At 37.2% G+C, this 19517-nt stretch overlaps 1 protein-coding gene across 1 annotated transcript; it reads left to right on the top strand.

Moving 5' to 3' along the window:
• Positions 1-4332: 4332 nt before the first annotated feature.
• LOC129417956 (uncharacterized) lies at positions 4333-19515 on the top strand. Its single transcript, XM_055172855.2, has 22 exons — positions 4333-4838; positions 5264-5382; positions 5554-5645; positions 5767-5850; positions 5943-6093; positions 6763-6836; positions 7051-7186; positions 7341-7421; positions 7756-7787; positions 7947-7970; positions 8703-8807; positions 10634-10713; positions 10785-10941; positions 11045-11131; positions 13103-13295; positions 13702-14108; positions 14510-14701; positions 16011-16106; positions 16271-16318; positions 16423-16612; positions 17569-17692; positions 18978-19515. Exons 2-22 carry the CDS (start codon positions 5316-5318, stop codon positions 19108-19110), a joined length of 2553 nt encoding a protein of 850 aa, XP_055028830.2. The 5' UTR covers positions 4333-4838; positions 5264-5315; the 3' UTR covers positions 19111-19515.
• Positions 19516-19517: the final 2 nt, after the last annotated feature.

Raw genomic sequence — 19517 nt, forward strand, 5'->3', positions numbered from 1 at the left:
ACATTCCCCTCCGAATGTTACACCACATTTATAAATAATTAACTCATGGGTATTCATTCCTGCAAGACAATGTCAAAATACCAAAAAATGGAGCACCATAGTACACTTCCATAGTAAATAAAAAATAAATAAAATACAATGGAAGTAAATGGTGCCCCAGATCGGCTTGGTTATTAAAGGTCCCGTTCTCTGTGTTTTTAAAGCTTTGATTGTGTTTACGGTGCACAATATAACATGTGTTTCACGTGTAAAAAAAAAAGGTATTTTTCACACAATTGAATTATTTGTATAAAGTCCCTCCTTCAGAAATACGAATCGAGTTCTGATTTTGTAACTTGTTTAGTGTGTTGTGATTCAATAGCAGCTTAGCTTGCCGTTAGCTTGTGACTGATGTATTCCTGTGGGCGGAGTTTAGTCAAAAACTGTTATAGTGACGTCATTACAGCCCTCTACTTCCTGCTTTAGTCCAAACCGGCCATTCGCTGTAGGCTTTAAAAGGGGAATTCTGTTAAAGAAAATATATCGTCTGGAAGTGAACTTTGAGCTTTATCATTTTACAGTTATTATTTATGCTATTATAGCAACATTACACGCTAACTAGGGTTTTAAAAATGCGATCAGAAAGAACGTGACCTTTAACATTTTTTTAAAATCTTTGTGTTAAGCAGAAAAATATTAAGCGGGTTTGAAACAAATTGAGAGTGAGTAAATATTTTTTTGGTTAACTATTCCTTTAACATGTTTTGGGGACTTGCATAAATATTGGAGAACTGTTATTTTAGCTCTATTGATAGAGCATTGCGTTAGCTGCATAAAGGCCATGGGGTTGATCCCAGGAACAAACTATTAAATGCACTCTGCATTGCTTTGGATAAAGGCACCTGCCAAATGCATAAATGTAATTTAAATGTGCCCTCCACCTGCTGCATTTATTATAGCAGCTAAGATCCATTTCCGCACTGATGCTTCTCTTAACCCACGGTTAAAATGAAACCTGTCATCCACTAAAGCTCTAATAGTATCCTGCTGTTTGTATACGTCTCAAGAGCTATGTGACTGGCACGGAAAAGCAGTCTAGAGTTTCAATGCTGATGCAGTTTCCTTGAATATATGTACTTTAATATGTACATTCCAAGAAACGCGCCTCTCTTTGTATTCTCGTGTGTGATGTGTGCACACTTGACATGCTTTAACAGTTGTTTGAATGCATCAGCATTTTATCTATGCACATGAGAGCGTTTACTTTTTAAGAAAACATGTTTTGGATCAAGAGTAAACATATCCAAATGAAGTTCTGAAGAAGTTTAATTTCTTTAGTCTTGACACTGCTGTCTCTTCTGCATTTGATTATAATTGATTGAAATCATTTATTATGGTTTCCCGCTTGTGTTGTAGCCTGCAGTAAATTTCATTCCCATGGAAAGATGACCTGGATTTCCCCCGCCCAATTTTACAACATGAATCCCATCTGGGGGTAACAGCAAAACCTCTTTCATAAATACTGTTCAGGGCCCAACCCAGTCATCCCTCTGTACTCAGTGAAATAGATAGCCCACATTACATTAAATGTTATGTAAAAAGTTTATTGTTATATGTGACCCAGGACTACAGACCAGTTATTTTATTCCCAAAATCATTAGGATAAGTAAAGATGTTACATGAAGATATTTTGTAAATTTCAAACAGTAAATACACTCAACTAAAGGATTATTAGAAACACCATACCAATACTGTGTCTGACCCACTGATTCTACGTGGCTTTCATTCAACAAGGTGTTGAAAGCATTCTTCAGAAATGTTGTCCTATATTGATAGGATAGCATCTTGCAGTTGATGGAGATTTGTGGGATGCACATCCTCCCGTTCCACCACATCCCAATGATGCTCTATTGGGTTGAGATCTGGTGACTGTGGGGGCCATTTTAGTACAGTGAACTCATTGTCATGTTCAAGAAACCAATTTGAAATGATTCGAGCTTCGTGACATGGTGCATTATCCTGCTGGAAGTAGCCATCAGAGGATGGGTACCTGGTGGTCATAAAGGGATGGACATGGTCAGAAACAATGCTCAGGTAGGCCGTGGCATTTAAACGATGCCCAATTGGCACTAAGGGGCCTAAAGCCTGGAATACACTGCAGGATTTTTGCCCTCCTATAAGATCATTACCTTATCACACTGTGCGACATGGATCATTTAAACTAGGGTACGGCATGTAGACTGTTCGATGATGACACGGAAGCTTCGGCAGCTGCGTCACACGTTAGTGCAACGTCACCAGCATGCGCTTGTGGTAAACAAATACCAGCGCGCAGGTCGTAGCAGCAAACAAACTTTGCGGTGATCATGCTGAATTTCTGACACTGTCAGAAGACTATCGTAGGCTATCTTTGGACACAAGACCGGGAAAACGGCTGTCTTTGAACCTCTCTCATTGTACGACATAGGACCACCAATGAAGAGCCACAATCACAGAAACCGCGATCTTTCGTCTGGGACAGCCAATAATCGTGCAGTGTATCCCGGGCTTAAAGTGTGCCAAGAAAACATCCCCCACATCATTACACCACCACCACCAGCCTGCACAGTGGTAACAAGGCATGAGGGATCCATGTTCTCATTCTGTTTACGCCAAATTCTGATTCTACCATCTGAATGTCTCAACAGAAATCGAGACTCATCACACCAGGCAACATTTGTTCAGTTTTCAACTGTCCAATTTTGGTGAGCTTGTGCAAATTGTAGCCTCTTTTTCCTATTTTTAGTGGAGATGAGTGGTACCCGGTGGGGTCTTCTGCTATTGTAGCCCATCCGCCTCAAGGTTGTGCGTGTTGTGGCTTCACAAATGCTTTGCTGCATACCTCAGTTGTAACGAGTGGTTATTTCAGTCAAAGTTGCTCTTCTATCAGCTTGAATCAGTGAACCTATTCTCCTCTGACCTCTAGCATCAACAAGGCATTTTCACCCACAGGACTGCCACATACTGGATGTTTTTCCCTTTTCACACCAGTCTTTGTAAACCCTAGAAATGGCTGTGCGTGAAAATCACAGTAACTGAGCAGATTGTGAAATACTCAGACCGGTCCGTCTGGCACCAACAGCCACGCTCAAAATTGTTTAAATCACCTTTCTTTCCCATTTTGACATTCAGTTTGGAGTTCAGGAGATTGTCTTGACCAGGACCACACCCCTAAATGCAGTGAAACTGCCATGTGATTGGTTCATTAGTAATATGTGTTGCTAAGGACTTACAAATTATACATAAATTGAAAGCTTATTTATTCAGCTTTCATGTGATTTATAAATCTTAATTTAAAATGTTCCCTTGCGACTGTTTTTGTGGTCCAGGTTCTTGATGTGCATTACTTCATTACTTCATGGACCACAGCGCCACCTAATGTGTTATTTAGTTTCTTCATTTGTAATGTTTCAAGATGGATCTTTAGTGAGTTTGCAATTTTACTATGTCTTGTCGACAGAAGTGATTTATTTTAGTGGACATTTTTGACACAAAAGCATGCATGCAGCTTAAGAATTTAATTTGTTATGAAATTAGAAAAGTGACATTTGTGAAAATCAGACATTTCATTAACTGACTAAACAAAACATAAGAGCCCGATAAAAAGAAATGCTGATTTACAAGAAAACATACCAGACGCATTTAGAAGGGTTTTCATCTGAATTCTTTAAATGTCACCATTAAACTTTCCAATAAAACGTGTGTTGTTCAACATGCTACGTTTAAAATAGATTTCATTTTATTATAATGCCTATACTGCCATCTACAGGTTACAGAGAAATCTGATTTTACCTTTAGATTTCTGTGCGTTTTCATTACAAAATGTACTGTTAACAGTTACTATTTTTAAAATTTCGATAAATGAACACTTGCAGCCAAAAAATTAAAAAGTGCCTCAAAAACGTAACCCTAGAATTAATCTTATGTGACAAAAATGTGTAAAAATTTCCCCCCAATTTCCTTAAAAAATGTCAGATAAAGTTCAACTGGACTATGCAACACTAAGATACGGAGCTTTAAGGAATCTCTGTCCTTTGACACTGACACAGCTGGCAATGGCAGAAAGCTGTGCACATTTCTTTCACTCCCCCATATTGTTTGTCTCCCAGGGCTATACAGGTGGTTCCTATCCGTGACAGTAAAGAGCCACCTGACAATATTTCTCCATTGTTTGTGTATGTGTATCCCCATTTTGCATGTGGACATCAATAGCTTTTATGATGCACATTCCTTTTTCAAGACCCTTGTTAAACAACAATAAAGAACAGCCTCTTGAAGTGCGGGGGGTCAAGAGGAACAGCAATAAGTTCACAAGCATTCCTGTGGGATTCTCCGGCAACGCCCTGGTGTAAAAGACTGTGACCAATATTATGTGGTGATTATTTTGGTTATTTTCAAAATAAAATTAACTTAAAGTGCGCGATTGTAATATAGAAAGGCATTCAAAACGCACGTGCGACTGATCATTATTGGCGATCTAAAATGAATTGAGGCATTGATTTTAATAATTGCCTGCATGTTTACACTACATAGCGTCATCAAGTGGAAGGGTACATGCGCTTCACCGGGGTGTCCGTACTTGGACCACCAGGACGCAACATCTTTAATTATCAACGCTCATCCGCGGGACCCGATGCGAGGAACGAACAGCAGATTACTTCATGGATAAGAAACAGTGTGAATATGATATTTGGACTTCAGAAAAGTGGTTGTTAGAAATGCGCCATGGGACACCAGGGATGTTTTTGCACGAATAATCCGCTTAGGAGAGAATGTGACTTCTTTATCAGGAAGAAAAGGCTTAAAGCAGTTTAACAGAGGTATGGTTAAAATATTTTTACAAATCGCCAAGCGCGCAGTCTTTTTACTCGAATAAACTTGAAAGAACAGCTTGGATTTATTTACATCATTTTAAAGTTCATATCCCATACATGTAATTTTAGAAGTAAATTATGTTTATATTAAACTTATACATTTGCCAGACGGTTTTATCCAAAGCGACATAGGCTACATTGCAGATTCAATTCAATTCAATTTTATTTATATAGCGTTTTCACAATTTGAAATTGTTTCAAAGCAGCTTTACATTAATAGAAGCAGGGGGGAAATTGCACTATAGCTATCATCTATCGATATTTGTAAATTAGTGAGGAAAACACACATTTGTTTTATTCTGCAGTAGGCTATAGTTTTCTTGTGTCTGCTATGTGCATGCGTTCATGTCTTTATATATCTTTGACATTAGAATCGATTGGGCAAGAACCCCCCACCCCCACCCAAAAAAAAGGCTGAAGAGGATGTCTGTGACAGATAAAACCTTAAACTCAGAAAAGAGCTTCAGAGTGGTCGTCCGTCTGTGTGCCTGTAAGAAAACACAGGTTTTACACGTACTCTTCCCATTGTGTTTTGCAGGTTTAATATTTGATTATACGGAACTAGGAACTGGCATATTTCCCTGTTGTAATTTACTCCATTGTTTAGCTCTTTTTTGTGAGCATTCTGAAACCTTTTAACCCAAATCTTTCAATTCCTCAGTAAACAGACCAGAACATTCTATCCCGTTAGAAGAATCCAGAACCTCCATCAATGTGACAGATCGCAACAAAGTAGCCGTTGACACTGGAAAAGTGAGTCATGGATTGAATGAGATCACCAGTGTTGTTTAATTAGATTTATCATTGTGTTTTGCTTGATGTATTTAAATGAATTGTTTCAGATTTTTTTTTAATACAATATTTTACTTGCCAGAACCACAAGCCTCTTGTTATGGGTTTTGATGCGGTTTTAAATGAGGAGTCGTCCCAACGAGATGTTTACGAGTCAACAACAAAGGTTCGAAGAATATTGTCAATAAACAGTTATTCACACATAAAATGTCACATTTTGCTGCTGATCTTTGTATTTTTCCTCTCTATCTATTTCAGTCTCTGGTTGAGTATCTAATGCAGGGTTATAACGGCTGCGTAATTGTTTATGGGTCCACGGGCAGCGGCAAGACTCACACCATGCAGGGCAGCAGCATCTCATCCAAACAAAGAGGCATCATCAGTCGTGCTGCTGAAGACATCTTCACCTGTATCAAACCCCGGCATCTCTGATCTAAGATCATGTTATCAGTACTTCAGTAGATCATCAGTGACAGACCCCAGCGTTACATGTATACAATGTTAAAAAAATTATATGTCACATTTAATAATTTCTTTATTCTTTTAAACGAAAACATCACCGTTTTTCCATATTTAACTATGTTTTACCTCAGCTTAGATGAATTATAGCCTACTTTTTTTTCAATGCATGTACGTGCCGAGGTCGAAGTGCTGCAAACTAAGTGTTAAAAAATTCACAAAAAAATTGCAATATTCTATTAGTATTTTGTGCTACCATACTTACTTGTGTAACTACTCATGTAACAGTCTTTAAATAGGGAAAACATGGAAGTGTTTGGTGGTTTCTAAATTCATCCCTGTTTGGCTCCTAAGGAATGAATGGGGCTAGGCTAAATGCTTACACATTCACGACGCGCTGTTAAAAGATTAAGTGCAAGCATTGAAAAAAGATAGGTATGTATTAATATGTCTAAATTGAGGTAAGAACATTGTAAAATATTGAAAAACGGTGGTGTTTTCCTTTAACTTTAATCAAATAACAGAAGAAAATAATGCTTAACTTCTCATTCATTATATCACTTCTCTCTAGACTGTAGAAACTAAAATAATCCTTAAATCCTTAACATTAATAATCCAGCACCTAAAGCATCTCACTGCAAAATCCGAGTGTCATTCTATCACATCTTTAATGAAAAGATTTTCGACCTTTTGGTAAGTAAACTGTGACATCATCGCTATAATAAAATAGCAATTTTATGCTTTATTCTCTTTTTATACAATTTCAGTAGTGCATTCTCAAGATGAGTTGCTATCATTCCATAAATGCCATCTTGGAATGGGAAGAACTTTTGAGATAAAGAATGCTTGAAAGAGCTACATGTGTTCAGAGACACCTGTGTCATTCTCTTCCTCCTCCATCTGTTAGGATCCAAAGGGAAGTGAAGTTGTCTGGATGCGTGACTGTGAGGAGGTGGTACGTCTGGACGGGCTGACAGAGATAGAAGTAAACTCCGCCCAGGATCTGATGCAGGTGCTTTGCCGTGGCTCCGCCCGGCATACAGGTAAGAGAGGGCAACAACCCTGTTGGAGCACATGTGCAAGAATTTAATCTAAACCAGATTCTTTTAGTTATGACTCATGTACAAGCTATTGAGCGATTGAGTTGTATCACTTTAACTTCCAACCCATAATCTATACCACTCTGACCTGCCACAGGGATCTCAAAGGGTGATTTTCCAAGCAAGTCCCACACAGTATTTAGCATTGTGGTCATTAACACAATGGTCCAGTCTCCTGGTAAGAGTTTTTATATTTTCAAGAGTTAAAGTATTTTTTGCCATGTTTTTATCATCTTATTTATTACATTTGGAAATAGTCAGACCATTCTTCGGTCAATAACTCCCCAAAGTCCACCCCTACACATTAGTCAGCTCAAGAAACCCTCTGCCTGGGGTCTTAATGTTATTGTAGACTGATATGAACATACCAGAGCGTCCCACGGGCCTCCCAGAACCCCCCCGCAGGGGTATGTTGCAAACGCACAGTGCGCTTTGTAATTATATTCGGTTAAATATAAATCTGAATAAAAACCTCCCTTTGTGTGCATGTGTTGTGTTTTTTATGGTTGCAGGGGGAGTTTTAACAGCTAGCAAACTCACTCTGGTAAGGCGATAGCGTTGAAGACTCTTTTTAAATAACTAAAGTAACAGTAAATTTTTAAGTAACAGTTATTACAAAACTTTTAAAACACTTGTGACATACATATTTATGCATGAATTAACCATAAATTATAAAACATTCATGATTGTTATTCCTTTTTAGGTGGATCTGGCAAGCTCAGGAAAAGTAAGTTTGTGCGTTACTCTGAAATGTATGACATTCTTACAATGTTAAATATTATTGGACACTGTTATCATATTAGGCATTTAAAGGTGCAGTGTGTAAATTTTAGCTGCATCTAGTGGTGAGGTTGCGAATTGCAACCAACAGCGTAGTCCACTGCTCACCCCTTGCTTTTGAAACACATAGAGAAGCTACGGTAGCTGCCACCGGACTAACATGCTATTGTCAGAGACAACTTAGTAAAAAAATTGGCTGTTAAGGGCTTCTGTAGATAAATGGCAGCACAAAATGGCGACTTCCATGTAAGGGGACCCTCTTTCTATGTAGATAAAAAGGTCTCGTTCTAAGGTAATAAACACACAAACGGTTCATTATGAAAGGTCTTTGTACACCCCTGATAATATAGTTTTGTATATTATTTTGCATTTCTGTCAAGAGATCCTTCTAAAAATGACACACTGCACCTTTATAGGAGGATGAGGTTTTAAATATAAAGAAAAAGTATTTTTTAATCTTAACATGATTCAAAATCTGTATACAGTAGATAAGTTCGGCTTACACAAAGTGTAACCATCTGCTTGCACACAATTTACAATTACATATACATTTTTTTATCAGTATGTGTGTTCCCTGGGGTTTATGATATACATTGTAATTTCAGTGTCGTAATATAAACATTTAAGTGACAAATAAAACCTGTTGTCGATCACACTTTGTTTTTCATTCACTCTTCAGTGTCGAAGTTCTGCGGCTCCTGGTGTGAAAAAAATGATCAGCACCACAAATGACAACCCACAAGAAGCTAAGATGCTAAAACGCTCTCTCACCATATTCGGAAATGTGTGTTATACTTTAGCCACTTTAACAAAAAGTGTTCTTTGTCTTATTATCACTGTTTCTCGGTCAGTTAAAGGACAGTATTTTGTTTTAAGTGTCTCCTGCGGATCTGTAGTGGTTATTTTTTCCTGTCAGTTTAAGAGCTGAAGTTTAATCATATCAACGTGTTGGCTGCATATACGGGAAATTAGAAACAGGAAATTATCTGAATGGTTACATTTCTTTCCATTTAGGGAAGGGGATATGGCATGTCGCAATCAACACAAACACATTTCTAAAGAATATTGGACTCATTATTTGGTTGGTTGTATTTTGATAATGTGAGGTCTTCATTCTTTGCTTAACTTTTACTCAACCTCATGTCCTTCCAAACCCGTATAACTTTTTTATGGAACACAAAAGAGAGACATTCTTGTAAATGTTCACCTTCTTGGATACAAATTTTCTGAAAATTCAGCCATTAATCTGACTTTTTCCATGTTTAAGTGCTATAGTTCAGTCCCCGGTGCTACTATCAACCTAGAAAATGTGAAAAAGATCAACCCAATAACTTTGGTTTTGGTAAACTATTCTCTGCAAGCATGTGAAAAAATATGTAATTGAGATTTGGCTCCCCTTGTGATGTCAGAAGGGGATCCTGCTATAATAATACTGCCCCTTAATCTGCCCTATCCAACCACGCTACTGCCATTTAGTGCAGAGATCAGCTCATTTGCATTTAAAGGGACAGACCCAAAAACGGCACATTTTAGTGTGTTATAATAAATTATCTATATGATGTTTTGAGCTAAAACATCACATACAGTGAGGAAAATAAGTATTTGAACACCCTGCTATTTTGCAAGTTCAGACGGGCCTGGACATGTGCTGGTTTAAGCAGGGGAACCTTCCGTGCCATGCATGATTTCAAACCATGACGTCTTAGTGTATTACCAACAGTAACCTTGGAAACGGTGGTCCCAGCTCTTTTCAGGTCATTGACCAGCTCCTCCCGTGTAGTTCTGGGCTGATTTCTCACCTTTCTTAGGATCATTGAGACCCCACGAGGTGAGATCTTGCATGGAGCCCCAGTCCGAGGGAGATTGACAGTCATGTTTAGCTTCTTCCATTTTCTAATGATTGCTCCAACAGTGGACCTTTTTTCACCAAGCTGCTTGGCAATTTCCCCGTAGCCCTATCCAGCCTTGTGGAGGTGTACAATTTTGTCTTTAGTGTCTTTGGAGAACTCTTTGTTCTTGTCCATGTTAGAAGTTGGATTCTTACTGATTGTATGGGGTGGACAGGTGTCTTTATGCATCTAATTTAGGATAATAAATGGAGTGGAGGTGGACATTTTAGAGGTCTTTTTGAGGGTCAGAATTCTAGCTGATAGACAGGTGTTCAAATACTTATTTGCAGCTGTATCATACAAATAAATAGTTAAAAAATCATATTTTGTGATTTCTGGATTTTTTTTTAGATTATGTCTCTCACAGTGGACATGCACCTACGATGACCATTTCAGACCCCTCCATGATTTCTAAGTGGGAGAAATTGCAAAATAGCAGGGTGTTCAAATACTTATTTTTCTGTACATACTCTGGGGACAACAAAGATTTATTTTACATCTTAAAATAGTCTTGTGAAATATCGCCTTTAAAAGGTATTTCACAGTCTTGGTCATCATTTACTTTCATTGTATAAAAAAGCAAGTTTGTTATCAATAGCTCCTTGTGAGTTACACAGAAAAGGGAAGTTATACAGATTTAGAAATACAGAATAGTGAGTACATGATTACCAAATATGTTATTTTATGAATAATTTCTTTCTTCTTTTGTTTTCCTTTATAGGTAATTTTTGCTCTCAGCTCTTTGGGATCTCAGCATGTACCATACAGAGAATCTAAACTAACTCGAGCTCTCAGAGACTGGTGAGCAGCGTGATCATTATTCAAGTCGCTTTCATCACTTCACATTAATGTTATTTTGTTGTCTGCTTTAGTTTGGGTGGAAACTGCCGGACGTGTTTAGTGGTGACCGTATCGTCTCAGTTGTCTTTGATGTCTGAAGCTCTCAGCTCTCTGCAGTTTGCCTCCCAAGCCATGGCTGTGCCTTCACGACCCATATACACATCTCAGCTACGTTACACACCTGAACAGGTATACACAGACCATCCCTCAAAAATACAGAGTGGAAATAAGATAAGACAACCAAATAATTGGTTCAAAGCTCATTTGCATCCTTTATTTATTAATGTTTAAGGTATGTTCCACTTATCCAAATGGAAAGAAAGAAGGTAATCACATGAGCAGACAGCAGATTTTACCTCCGGTTGGATCTGAACGAAAGGTGAGACACTGACATTTGTACACATAACCTGCAAACATTCACTTTGACATAATATATTGCTTGACTTTAAAGTGTATGTCAAGTGCCCTTTCACATCTAAGTGAGTCGTAAAAAATGAAAGGAGCAACTTTTATGGTGCTCATCACTTTTACTGTTCATTTGAATAGTTGTGCCTATTGTGTCCTGTTACTAAAGCTACAGTATGTGTGAAGTAACGTCAGCAAGATTGTATGAGCCAGAGAAGAACAGTATTGCTCTGAATATACTTGCTATGTACATCAGAACTAGGAAAACTGGCATACACATTTCATAGAATTCCCACGGAACATTCCTGGGATCAAATATTTAAAATTAGAAACATTCCCGTTAAAATAAAACACTACTTGAATAAATAATGTGTGCACTACATAATACCCAGTCTCACGAAATTTCCTGATATAGTCACGCAACTTTTTGATTCTTTTTTCGTGATATTGTCACGAATTTCCGCGTTTTTTCGTTATCGTATCACATATTTCTTTTTACGTGTAATTGTCACGTATTGGTTACTCAATTGCTTTTTCCTTTTTGTTTTTGTACGTTACCCTGTCTCAGGGGTGTCATGCACCAATTTTTTTTTTTAAGGGGGCAGAGCTCACAGAAATTTGTGCATACACAGACATCAAACGAAAGGTCTTTTCCATGGCACCTACATTTCTCACATTTCTAACAATCTGAGCACCTTCATGCAAAAACCTCCAAAATAAAAGTGTTTACTAACTTTTATATCAAATATATTCAATCGGAATAATGACATATTGCTATCATATTTACATCTGAAATGGCATGTTTTGTTTATTTAAGTTTTGATTAATTGTGTCATAAATGCATTTTGCACAACAACTGCATTATCCTATGAAATTAATGTAATTTTAAATCCATAAAGTATATAAACAACGAAAATGACATAAGCTATTAGCCACGTGATTGATTTTAAAGTTCAATAATGATTTTAATAAATATGTTTAGATAAAATTATTAGAGGGACGGATTTTTGCATAAAATGTTACCTCATATGATTCCGCGCCCCTGTGGACTCTGGCGAACTTTATTGCCCTTGTACCACGAAGATGAATCTAGAAATCTCTACTAATATAACGTTAAGACGGTCACATTTTAAACCATACATTTTCTACACAGAGGAGGTTAAATGCACATTACCGTACTTGAGTTTGGAAATGTTGTGAACGTTTCTTACACGTTTTAATTCCTCAGATAGCCAAATGCAGCAACAACATCAAGCTCATGAGCGCGCTCAGACGCTGACGTCTGCGTCTGCTGCCACCAGAATTGTATTGTAACATGATCAAAACATTATCAAAACGGCAAGGATGCAGCACAGAATTTATAATATTGTGCATATTAAACAGATTAAAAGAAAGTAACAGATTTGATTTTGAGGTTGCATGCAAAATCCAAAAAAATCGAGGGGGCACGTCCATTCATGAAATTAAGAGCATCAGAATTAGATTTTACCTAACCCAAACCCCAATTCTAACCCCAACTCCAAGCGACCATGGCTTAAAAATAGACAAACTTATATATTAAATAACATTCTAAAGCAAATCTCAAATCTAACCCCAAACCCAAGCGAAAATGGTTTAAAAAACAGAAATAAATCGAGAAACCAATACATAAAACAACAAAAAAGATACGCCGTTTTAAGTGAACAGGAAGGACTGGAGTATCATATCCACACCAAATTGGAATTTGCTGTATGTATTGCACAAGTTTTCACACTTTATACGCATCTACATGAGACTGGGTAGTTTATTGTTATATATTCTGTAACATAATAGATATACAATTTATAAATCTGTAAAATTAAACACATTACATTTTCACATCTATATAATTTTTGTAAAAAAGTTTTTTTAAATATATAGACCTGTTGTAGCTTCAGATTTTATACACCACCTGCTGTATTTTTAGTCACAGACTTGCTTGCTCCCCATCCTCCTGAGCTCATGTAGTCCATCTGAACCCAAGCCCAGCTCAAGCCAGTGTGGAGACGGGCTGGAGCTCAGAACTTTTCTCCCACAGTTAGAGAAACCGGGCCAAACTGAACCAGGTGGACGATACAGCCGTGGATCTCGACCTGTTGATGAAAGGAACAAAGCTGATGGTAATTAGATAAACTTATCCTCTTAATGTAGGAGTCAAATCCTATACAAGATTAGCATTGGGAGTTGGGATGAAGAGCTGGGACGAAGCAAATTCTACACTATTCAAATAAAGGTTCTGAAATGGAAGCATTTTTGGTTCTCCAAAGAACCATTTAAGTCCAAGGTTTCTTTATGGAACCAGTACAGCAAGCATTTTTGGGTTACTCCTAGCCATGATATAATTTTAAAAGTGTATAGAGCATTTGATAGAGAAGAGAGAGAGAAACATTTTTAATATGTTAAAGTCTTAATGTGTCAAATCAATTTTAGCTATTTTGTCATTGAGTAAATTAACATATGGATGCCTAAAGCTCCTAGACATGGACTAAAAAATATATAAAACGTCAATTTTGGACTGCTCTGCAGCTAGGCTGCCCCGCTCCCTGTCTCAATACCTGTCTGGGGCAGTACTCCATGACGCTGGAGGGAGAGAGAAGCATGGAAAAGGAAAGGAGTTTTCAACTGGATCCCGCCGTTCTGTGGAGAGACTCTCCACAACATATCTTGAACCTCCCGCAGCATCTTCAACATCTGTGGAGTGTCTCAACTGCAGCCGGGAGAGAAAGATCAGAGAGGAATATGATAAAATTATCGTTCAGGCTAAAAGAGACAAAGATGCTCTAAGTCAAAAAGTGTCTGAACTGGAGAACGAGCTAAAGAGGAGAGGAAAAGAGGAACGAGACATCGAAGCAGTCTGGAGAAAGAAAATAAATGGAGACATCAAAGCAGGACCTACCAGCAGGATGTGTGCAGAAACTTCACAGACTGCAGAGGTACCAACACAGCAGAGCAACACATTTAATGCCTTTTAAAGGCGGGGTGCACGATCTCTGAAAGCCAATGTTGATATTTGAAATCACCTAAACAAACACACCCGTACCCCAATAAAATCTGGACCTTCTTTTTATAGACCCGCCCCCCACATACGCAACCCAGGCAACGATGTCGGTTAGTAGACATGTGTGCCCCTTACTGCTGATTGGCTATAAGTGTGTTTTGGTACTCGGCCCGACTCCCTTTTCCAAAGCGTTTCTCAAAAATCGTGCACCCCGCCTTTAATGTGATGGGTCACACATTCCTTTGTTTCTGTAAAGGACCGTTAAGTAGAGATGCATTTTAAGCATGTGTAACAACCTAAAATGTAGACTGTAGTTCTGTGTGTCATTTATTGTAGGTATGTGTGCAAACAGAAGCAGAAGGTTTAAGAGCAGAGCTGTTTGTGTGTTGTGAAAGAGAGAAGGTGCTGACACAAACGCTATACTCTGAGAGACAAAGACTGACACGGGATGCCCAGGAACTGCAAGCCCAACTCAGAAAGGCACGGGATCAAAACAACCAGCTTGTCTCAACACTCCACATCCAGCAGGTATATCACACACGTTCTAGCAAATGTAGTTCCCATGTGTTTCTGTCGCTCAGTTAGTAGAGCATTGCATTAGACGTGCAAAATGTTGTGGGTTTGATTCCCAAAGAAAAATTGGGTAACACTTTTTATAAAGGCCATGCTTATAATGAATTATAACCCCCTTTGTAATTATTTATAGGCAGTTATTACTATTCTATAAATATATTTATAAAGACACAACAACACGTATACCCCATTATAAGAACAGTATAGTTACATTTATTATTATTCAATGCGCATGCTCATAATCCACTATACACTGATTTATAAGTATTAATCACCCAGTCGCATACTTCCATGAGGGTATTTTTAAGGTGCAGCCTGCATTGCTATAATGTCATTATATTATAGTTACTACTTACTTAATCATGCAGATTCACTTCTACAGTATTTCAAATAACTGATTTGATTTATATTGTTATAACCATGTTATAAGTTACTTATATGAGAGTCATAGTGCAGTTGTTAACCTCTATAAATGCATTAATGATGGCTGTAAGTAAAGTGAACTAAAATGTTATTTATTATCCATTTTCCAACTGTTTTACTAGTATGTAAATCGCAACTGTTTGTATAGGATTTTTTTCATTACTTTATTATTGCCATTATTTTTACATTTACAAATAAACTATTGAAAATAGAAAAGGAATAACCTCTTCATGATTTCATGACTCATAATAAGTAACTCACAACATAGCTATTTTAGATAACATATTCATGATTTCCTAACATTTGCATTAGGGAAACTGTATCCTATGCATTCACTTTACTTACAGCCACTAATAATGCATTTATAGAGGTTATTAACTGTATTGTGACTAATAATAAGTAACTTATAACATGGTTATAACAATATAAATCAAATTAGTTATTTGATTTCAGAACTAAATCTGAATAAATAATTAAGTCCTAACTATAATTTAATGACATTATAGCAATTCAAGGCTGCACCTTGTAATGGAAGAATACGACTGAGTAATTAATACTTGCATGCGCATTGAATAATAATAAATGTAACTATACTGTTCTTATAATGGGGTATACGTGTTGTTGTGTCTTTATAAATATATTTATAGAATAGTAAAAACTGCCTATAAATAGTTATAAAGGGGGTTATTATTCATTATAAGCATGGACTTCATAGAAAGTGACCAAAAATGTTTACAGCTTAAGTTAGCTGGATAAAAGCGTCTGCTGCATAAATGTAGCTGTGGACATTTTGAGCTGAAATCCAAAATGCTATAGTTATTGTGCTGTTTTATTGTGGTAGGAAAACCTCCTGGCAAAACTGCAGAGCAGCAGAGAAGAGCTTGAAAATTTTCAAGAAAAGACGTCTCTTACTCTTAACCAGCTTAAGACAGAAAAGGTTTTTCACTTACCTACTATTTCCTTATTAGTGGTTTAAAGGTTAATATTGTGTTTATAGAGGATAGACACTCTGAAAATATACAGAAAAATTAAATCAGGTGGTACAATGTAATTAGATGTCTATTGGTAGATTATATGAATTGTAACTTAAATTTGTTTTAGGCCGAATTAATGTCACATTTAGAGGACAGCAAAACTTCTTATGAAAAGGTAATGTAAATTAGCTAATTCTAATTAGAATTTATTTATTTATTTATTGTAAATGTTTTACTTAATAAATAAACTAAGATATTGGATATTTATTGCCTTTACAGGTGTGTCTGGAGAATTCTAGTCTGAGACAGAAACTGAAGTCATTTCTGCTAGAGATTAACTCAACACCCTTCAGCGGGTCCAGCACTGCAGACACAAACACTTCACACATGCATACAGTCACAACGAACACTGAGATGATTGTTGTATCGCATCATGTTTCTCAGCAGTGTCCCACAGGTCCTGCACAAGGTGAGTAAGCCAATTTCATTACATGAAAAGGACCATATGTGACCCTGGACCACAAAACCTTAAGAATGGGTTTGTAGCAATAGCCAAAAATACATTGTATGGGTCAAATCATTGCTTTTTCTATTATGCCAAAAATCATTAGGATATTAGGTAATGACCATGTTTCATGAAGATATTGGTTACATTTCCTACTGTAAATATACCAAAAGTTTTGGATGCAGTGCTAAGGATTTCATTCTGACTATTTTCTCTATATTTTTATTTCTTTGCACCCTCAGATTCCAGATTTTCAAATAGTTGTATCTCTGCCAAATCTTGTCTTATCCTAACAAAACAACCAATAAAAAGCTTATTTATTCAGCTTTCAGATGATAAAAATGGACCCTTATGAGCGGTTTTGTGGTCCGTAACCCTGCCTGTGAAAACCCAAGACACAAGTCATTTTTTTAGATATGCTGTTTTCTACACAAATCTCCCTACATTATGTAAAAAGCATTTTGTGAAAATATAACCATGATATCTTTAATATTGTAATGTCGAAGATTGAAATCATAGTGAAATTAAAGGCGGGGTGCATGATTTTGAAAAACACTTTGGAAAAGGGAGTCGGGCAAACTACCAAAAAACACTTGTAGCCAATCAGCAGTAAGGTGCGTGTCTACTAACCGGCATCGTTGCCTGGGTTGCGTATGTGTGGGGCGGGTCTATCATATTAAGGGGGCGATTTACCTTAGGTGATTTCAAATGTCAACATTGACTTTCAGAGATCATCTGCCTTTAATTTTGAAAAAAAAATTTGCTGCTATTTTAGAATTTGATTTTGAGACTTTCGTTAGGTTTTCACAGACAGCTCACATATGTATCATCATAAATTTGGCACTTTTCACTGTCTTGGCTGTAAGTGGACTTTTAACGGTTAAGATGTTGATGTTAAGTTTTTTGTGTCATATCAACAGGCAGTGAATGTTGCTTCAGTCACTTTCAACATCCTGAGGTGAAGTTTATCGAAAAATCTGAAACCACAAACGGTAGCGACTGTGAACAGATTCTGTATAAACCCAAAAGTGTCTACAAGCAGTTGTGAGCATCTCTTAAGATCACACACACGCACACGCACACACACACACACACACACACACACACACACACACACACACACACACACACACACACACACACACACACACACACACACACTCAGCCCACTGGGTTGTAATTTATCTCATGCAGAATGCTGGGTTGTTTTAACCCATTGTTGGATCAAATATAAGCATTTTCTGGGTTATATTTAACCCAGCTGCTGGACTCGTCCCTTTTTGACCCAACGCAAGTGGGTTGAAACAGAGGGTTAACCTTAACCTCTGATGAAGCCAATATGAAAGTGATTTAAATTGCAATTCATTGACTGGTTGCCCATGTTAAAATGCCCAACTTTACAGTAGAAAATAATATGTTTACAGCCTGGTACAAAAAGTGTTTTTGGTCTATATAGCTAATTTTGCCCTTTAAGTGTGAAGGGGGTTAATTTGTTTTGTAACTAATCCATTTAAATTATATTAAGGCTTAAAATTCTGCATAATTAAAGACGTGGCCACTTAAGTGATGAGTGAACTGCCACTGCTGTCACTAGAGTCGAGCTAGGTGGGTGTGGTTTCACAAACCAGCCACTTTAGCTTCACCTTCGTCCCGCCTCTTTACCCATTTTCGGTTATCCTCGAGTGATGCGCGTTGATGATGGTGACAGCAGGCGCCGTCTACTATTGGTTTCAAAAAAGCTCTTCACAATCCTAAGTCACTGACACTACATACATATTTTTAACAGTCTATGATTGAATATAACCCAGCATTTTTTAAAGTGTAGGCTCACTTATTAATTCTTTATTTACATTTTTTACATTTTAGAATAATAGAAAACTATGGAATAACACAATGGGACTAATAACAAAAGTAGCTAGCATGAGTCAAAAGAGCCCACCTCTGCCCCCAAGATGTTCTGATGCAGAGCTATAGGTGTTAGTAAACGGTTGCTAGAGTACTCTGTTTTGTTGCTAGGGAGTAAATTAGCATCCACCAATGATTATACTTCAAGCCATGAGTTAAACGAGCCCACCCCTGTGTCTCAACGATGTTCTGAAGCACATATAGGTGATATAGGCGTTGCTAAATAGTTGCTAGGGTACTCAGTGTAGTGTTTGTGTAAGTTTTATATTAAACCAAGAAGAAAACAAAACTTTTTTAATTAAAAAAAATTGTCTACCCCCATTGGCAGATTTGTTTCTTGTGTTATGGATAAACAAAATATTTTTTTTATTATTATTTTGTTAAGAATAATACCAAAAGGTTTGGTTTTATTTCTGTTCTGCAGGAGAAGAGAGCACAGTCTGCTGCTGGACGTGATGTTGGTCCTGTACAGGAGAGAGTGGTTCCTACAGGATGCCATACCATACGTCAGACGTACACTCAGGAAGTGTGGCCTGAAGCCTGAAGATATAGACTAAAGAGTGTCTGCTTGTGTATGAGTGAAAGATGGGGATGTAAGTGCTATAAATATATAATTGCATTAAATTATACAATTGTAATACATTTGTTATGCCGCACATGTCTTTAGTAAAAGATGCCTGTTGGATTATGCAACTCTTGTATGACATCTGGTGTGAACAGGGAAATTGTCCATGACACCTCATGCTCAACATCATTTATTTGCACTTGGTTTAATATTTTACATCTCTAATGCATTTAGACATTAAGTGTAACTGAGGTGTCCAATGTTATTTTAAAACACAATACAGCAATTTTGTTACAAAACAGTTAAAAGACATAGAGACTATGAAATAAGGGGTGTATTTTAAATTTATTGTATTTTATGATTTTTCTCCAACAGTAATACAATGAAATACTTAAAACC

Source organism: Misgurnus anguillicaudatus, chromosome 7 (assembly GCF_027580225.2).
Source record: "Misgurnus anguillicaudatus chromosome 7, ASM2758022v2, whole genome shotgun sequence".
Taxonomy (NCBI): domain Eukaryota; kingdom Metazoa; phylum Chordata; class Actinopteri; order Cypriniformes; family Cobitidae; genus Misgurnus; species Misgurnus anguillicaudatus.

Excerpts from the sequence above, each read along its gene's own strand:
- LOC129417956 (XM_055172855.2), top strand. The coding sequence starts at position 5,316 with ATGTCTGTGACAGATAAAACCTTAAACTCAGAAAAGAGCTTCAGAGTG. Across the intron at positions 7,422-7,755 it reads CACAATGGTCCAGTCTCCTG|GGGGAGTTTTAACAGCTAGC; the intron begins GTAAGAGTTTTT and ends TTATGGTTGCAG. Across the intron at positions 10,714-10,784 it reads ACTCGAGCTCTCAGAGACTG|TTTGGGTGGAAACTGCCGGA; the intron begins GTGAGCAGCGTG and ends TGTCTGCTTTAG.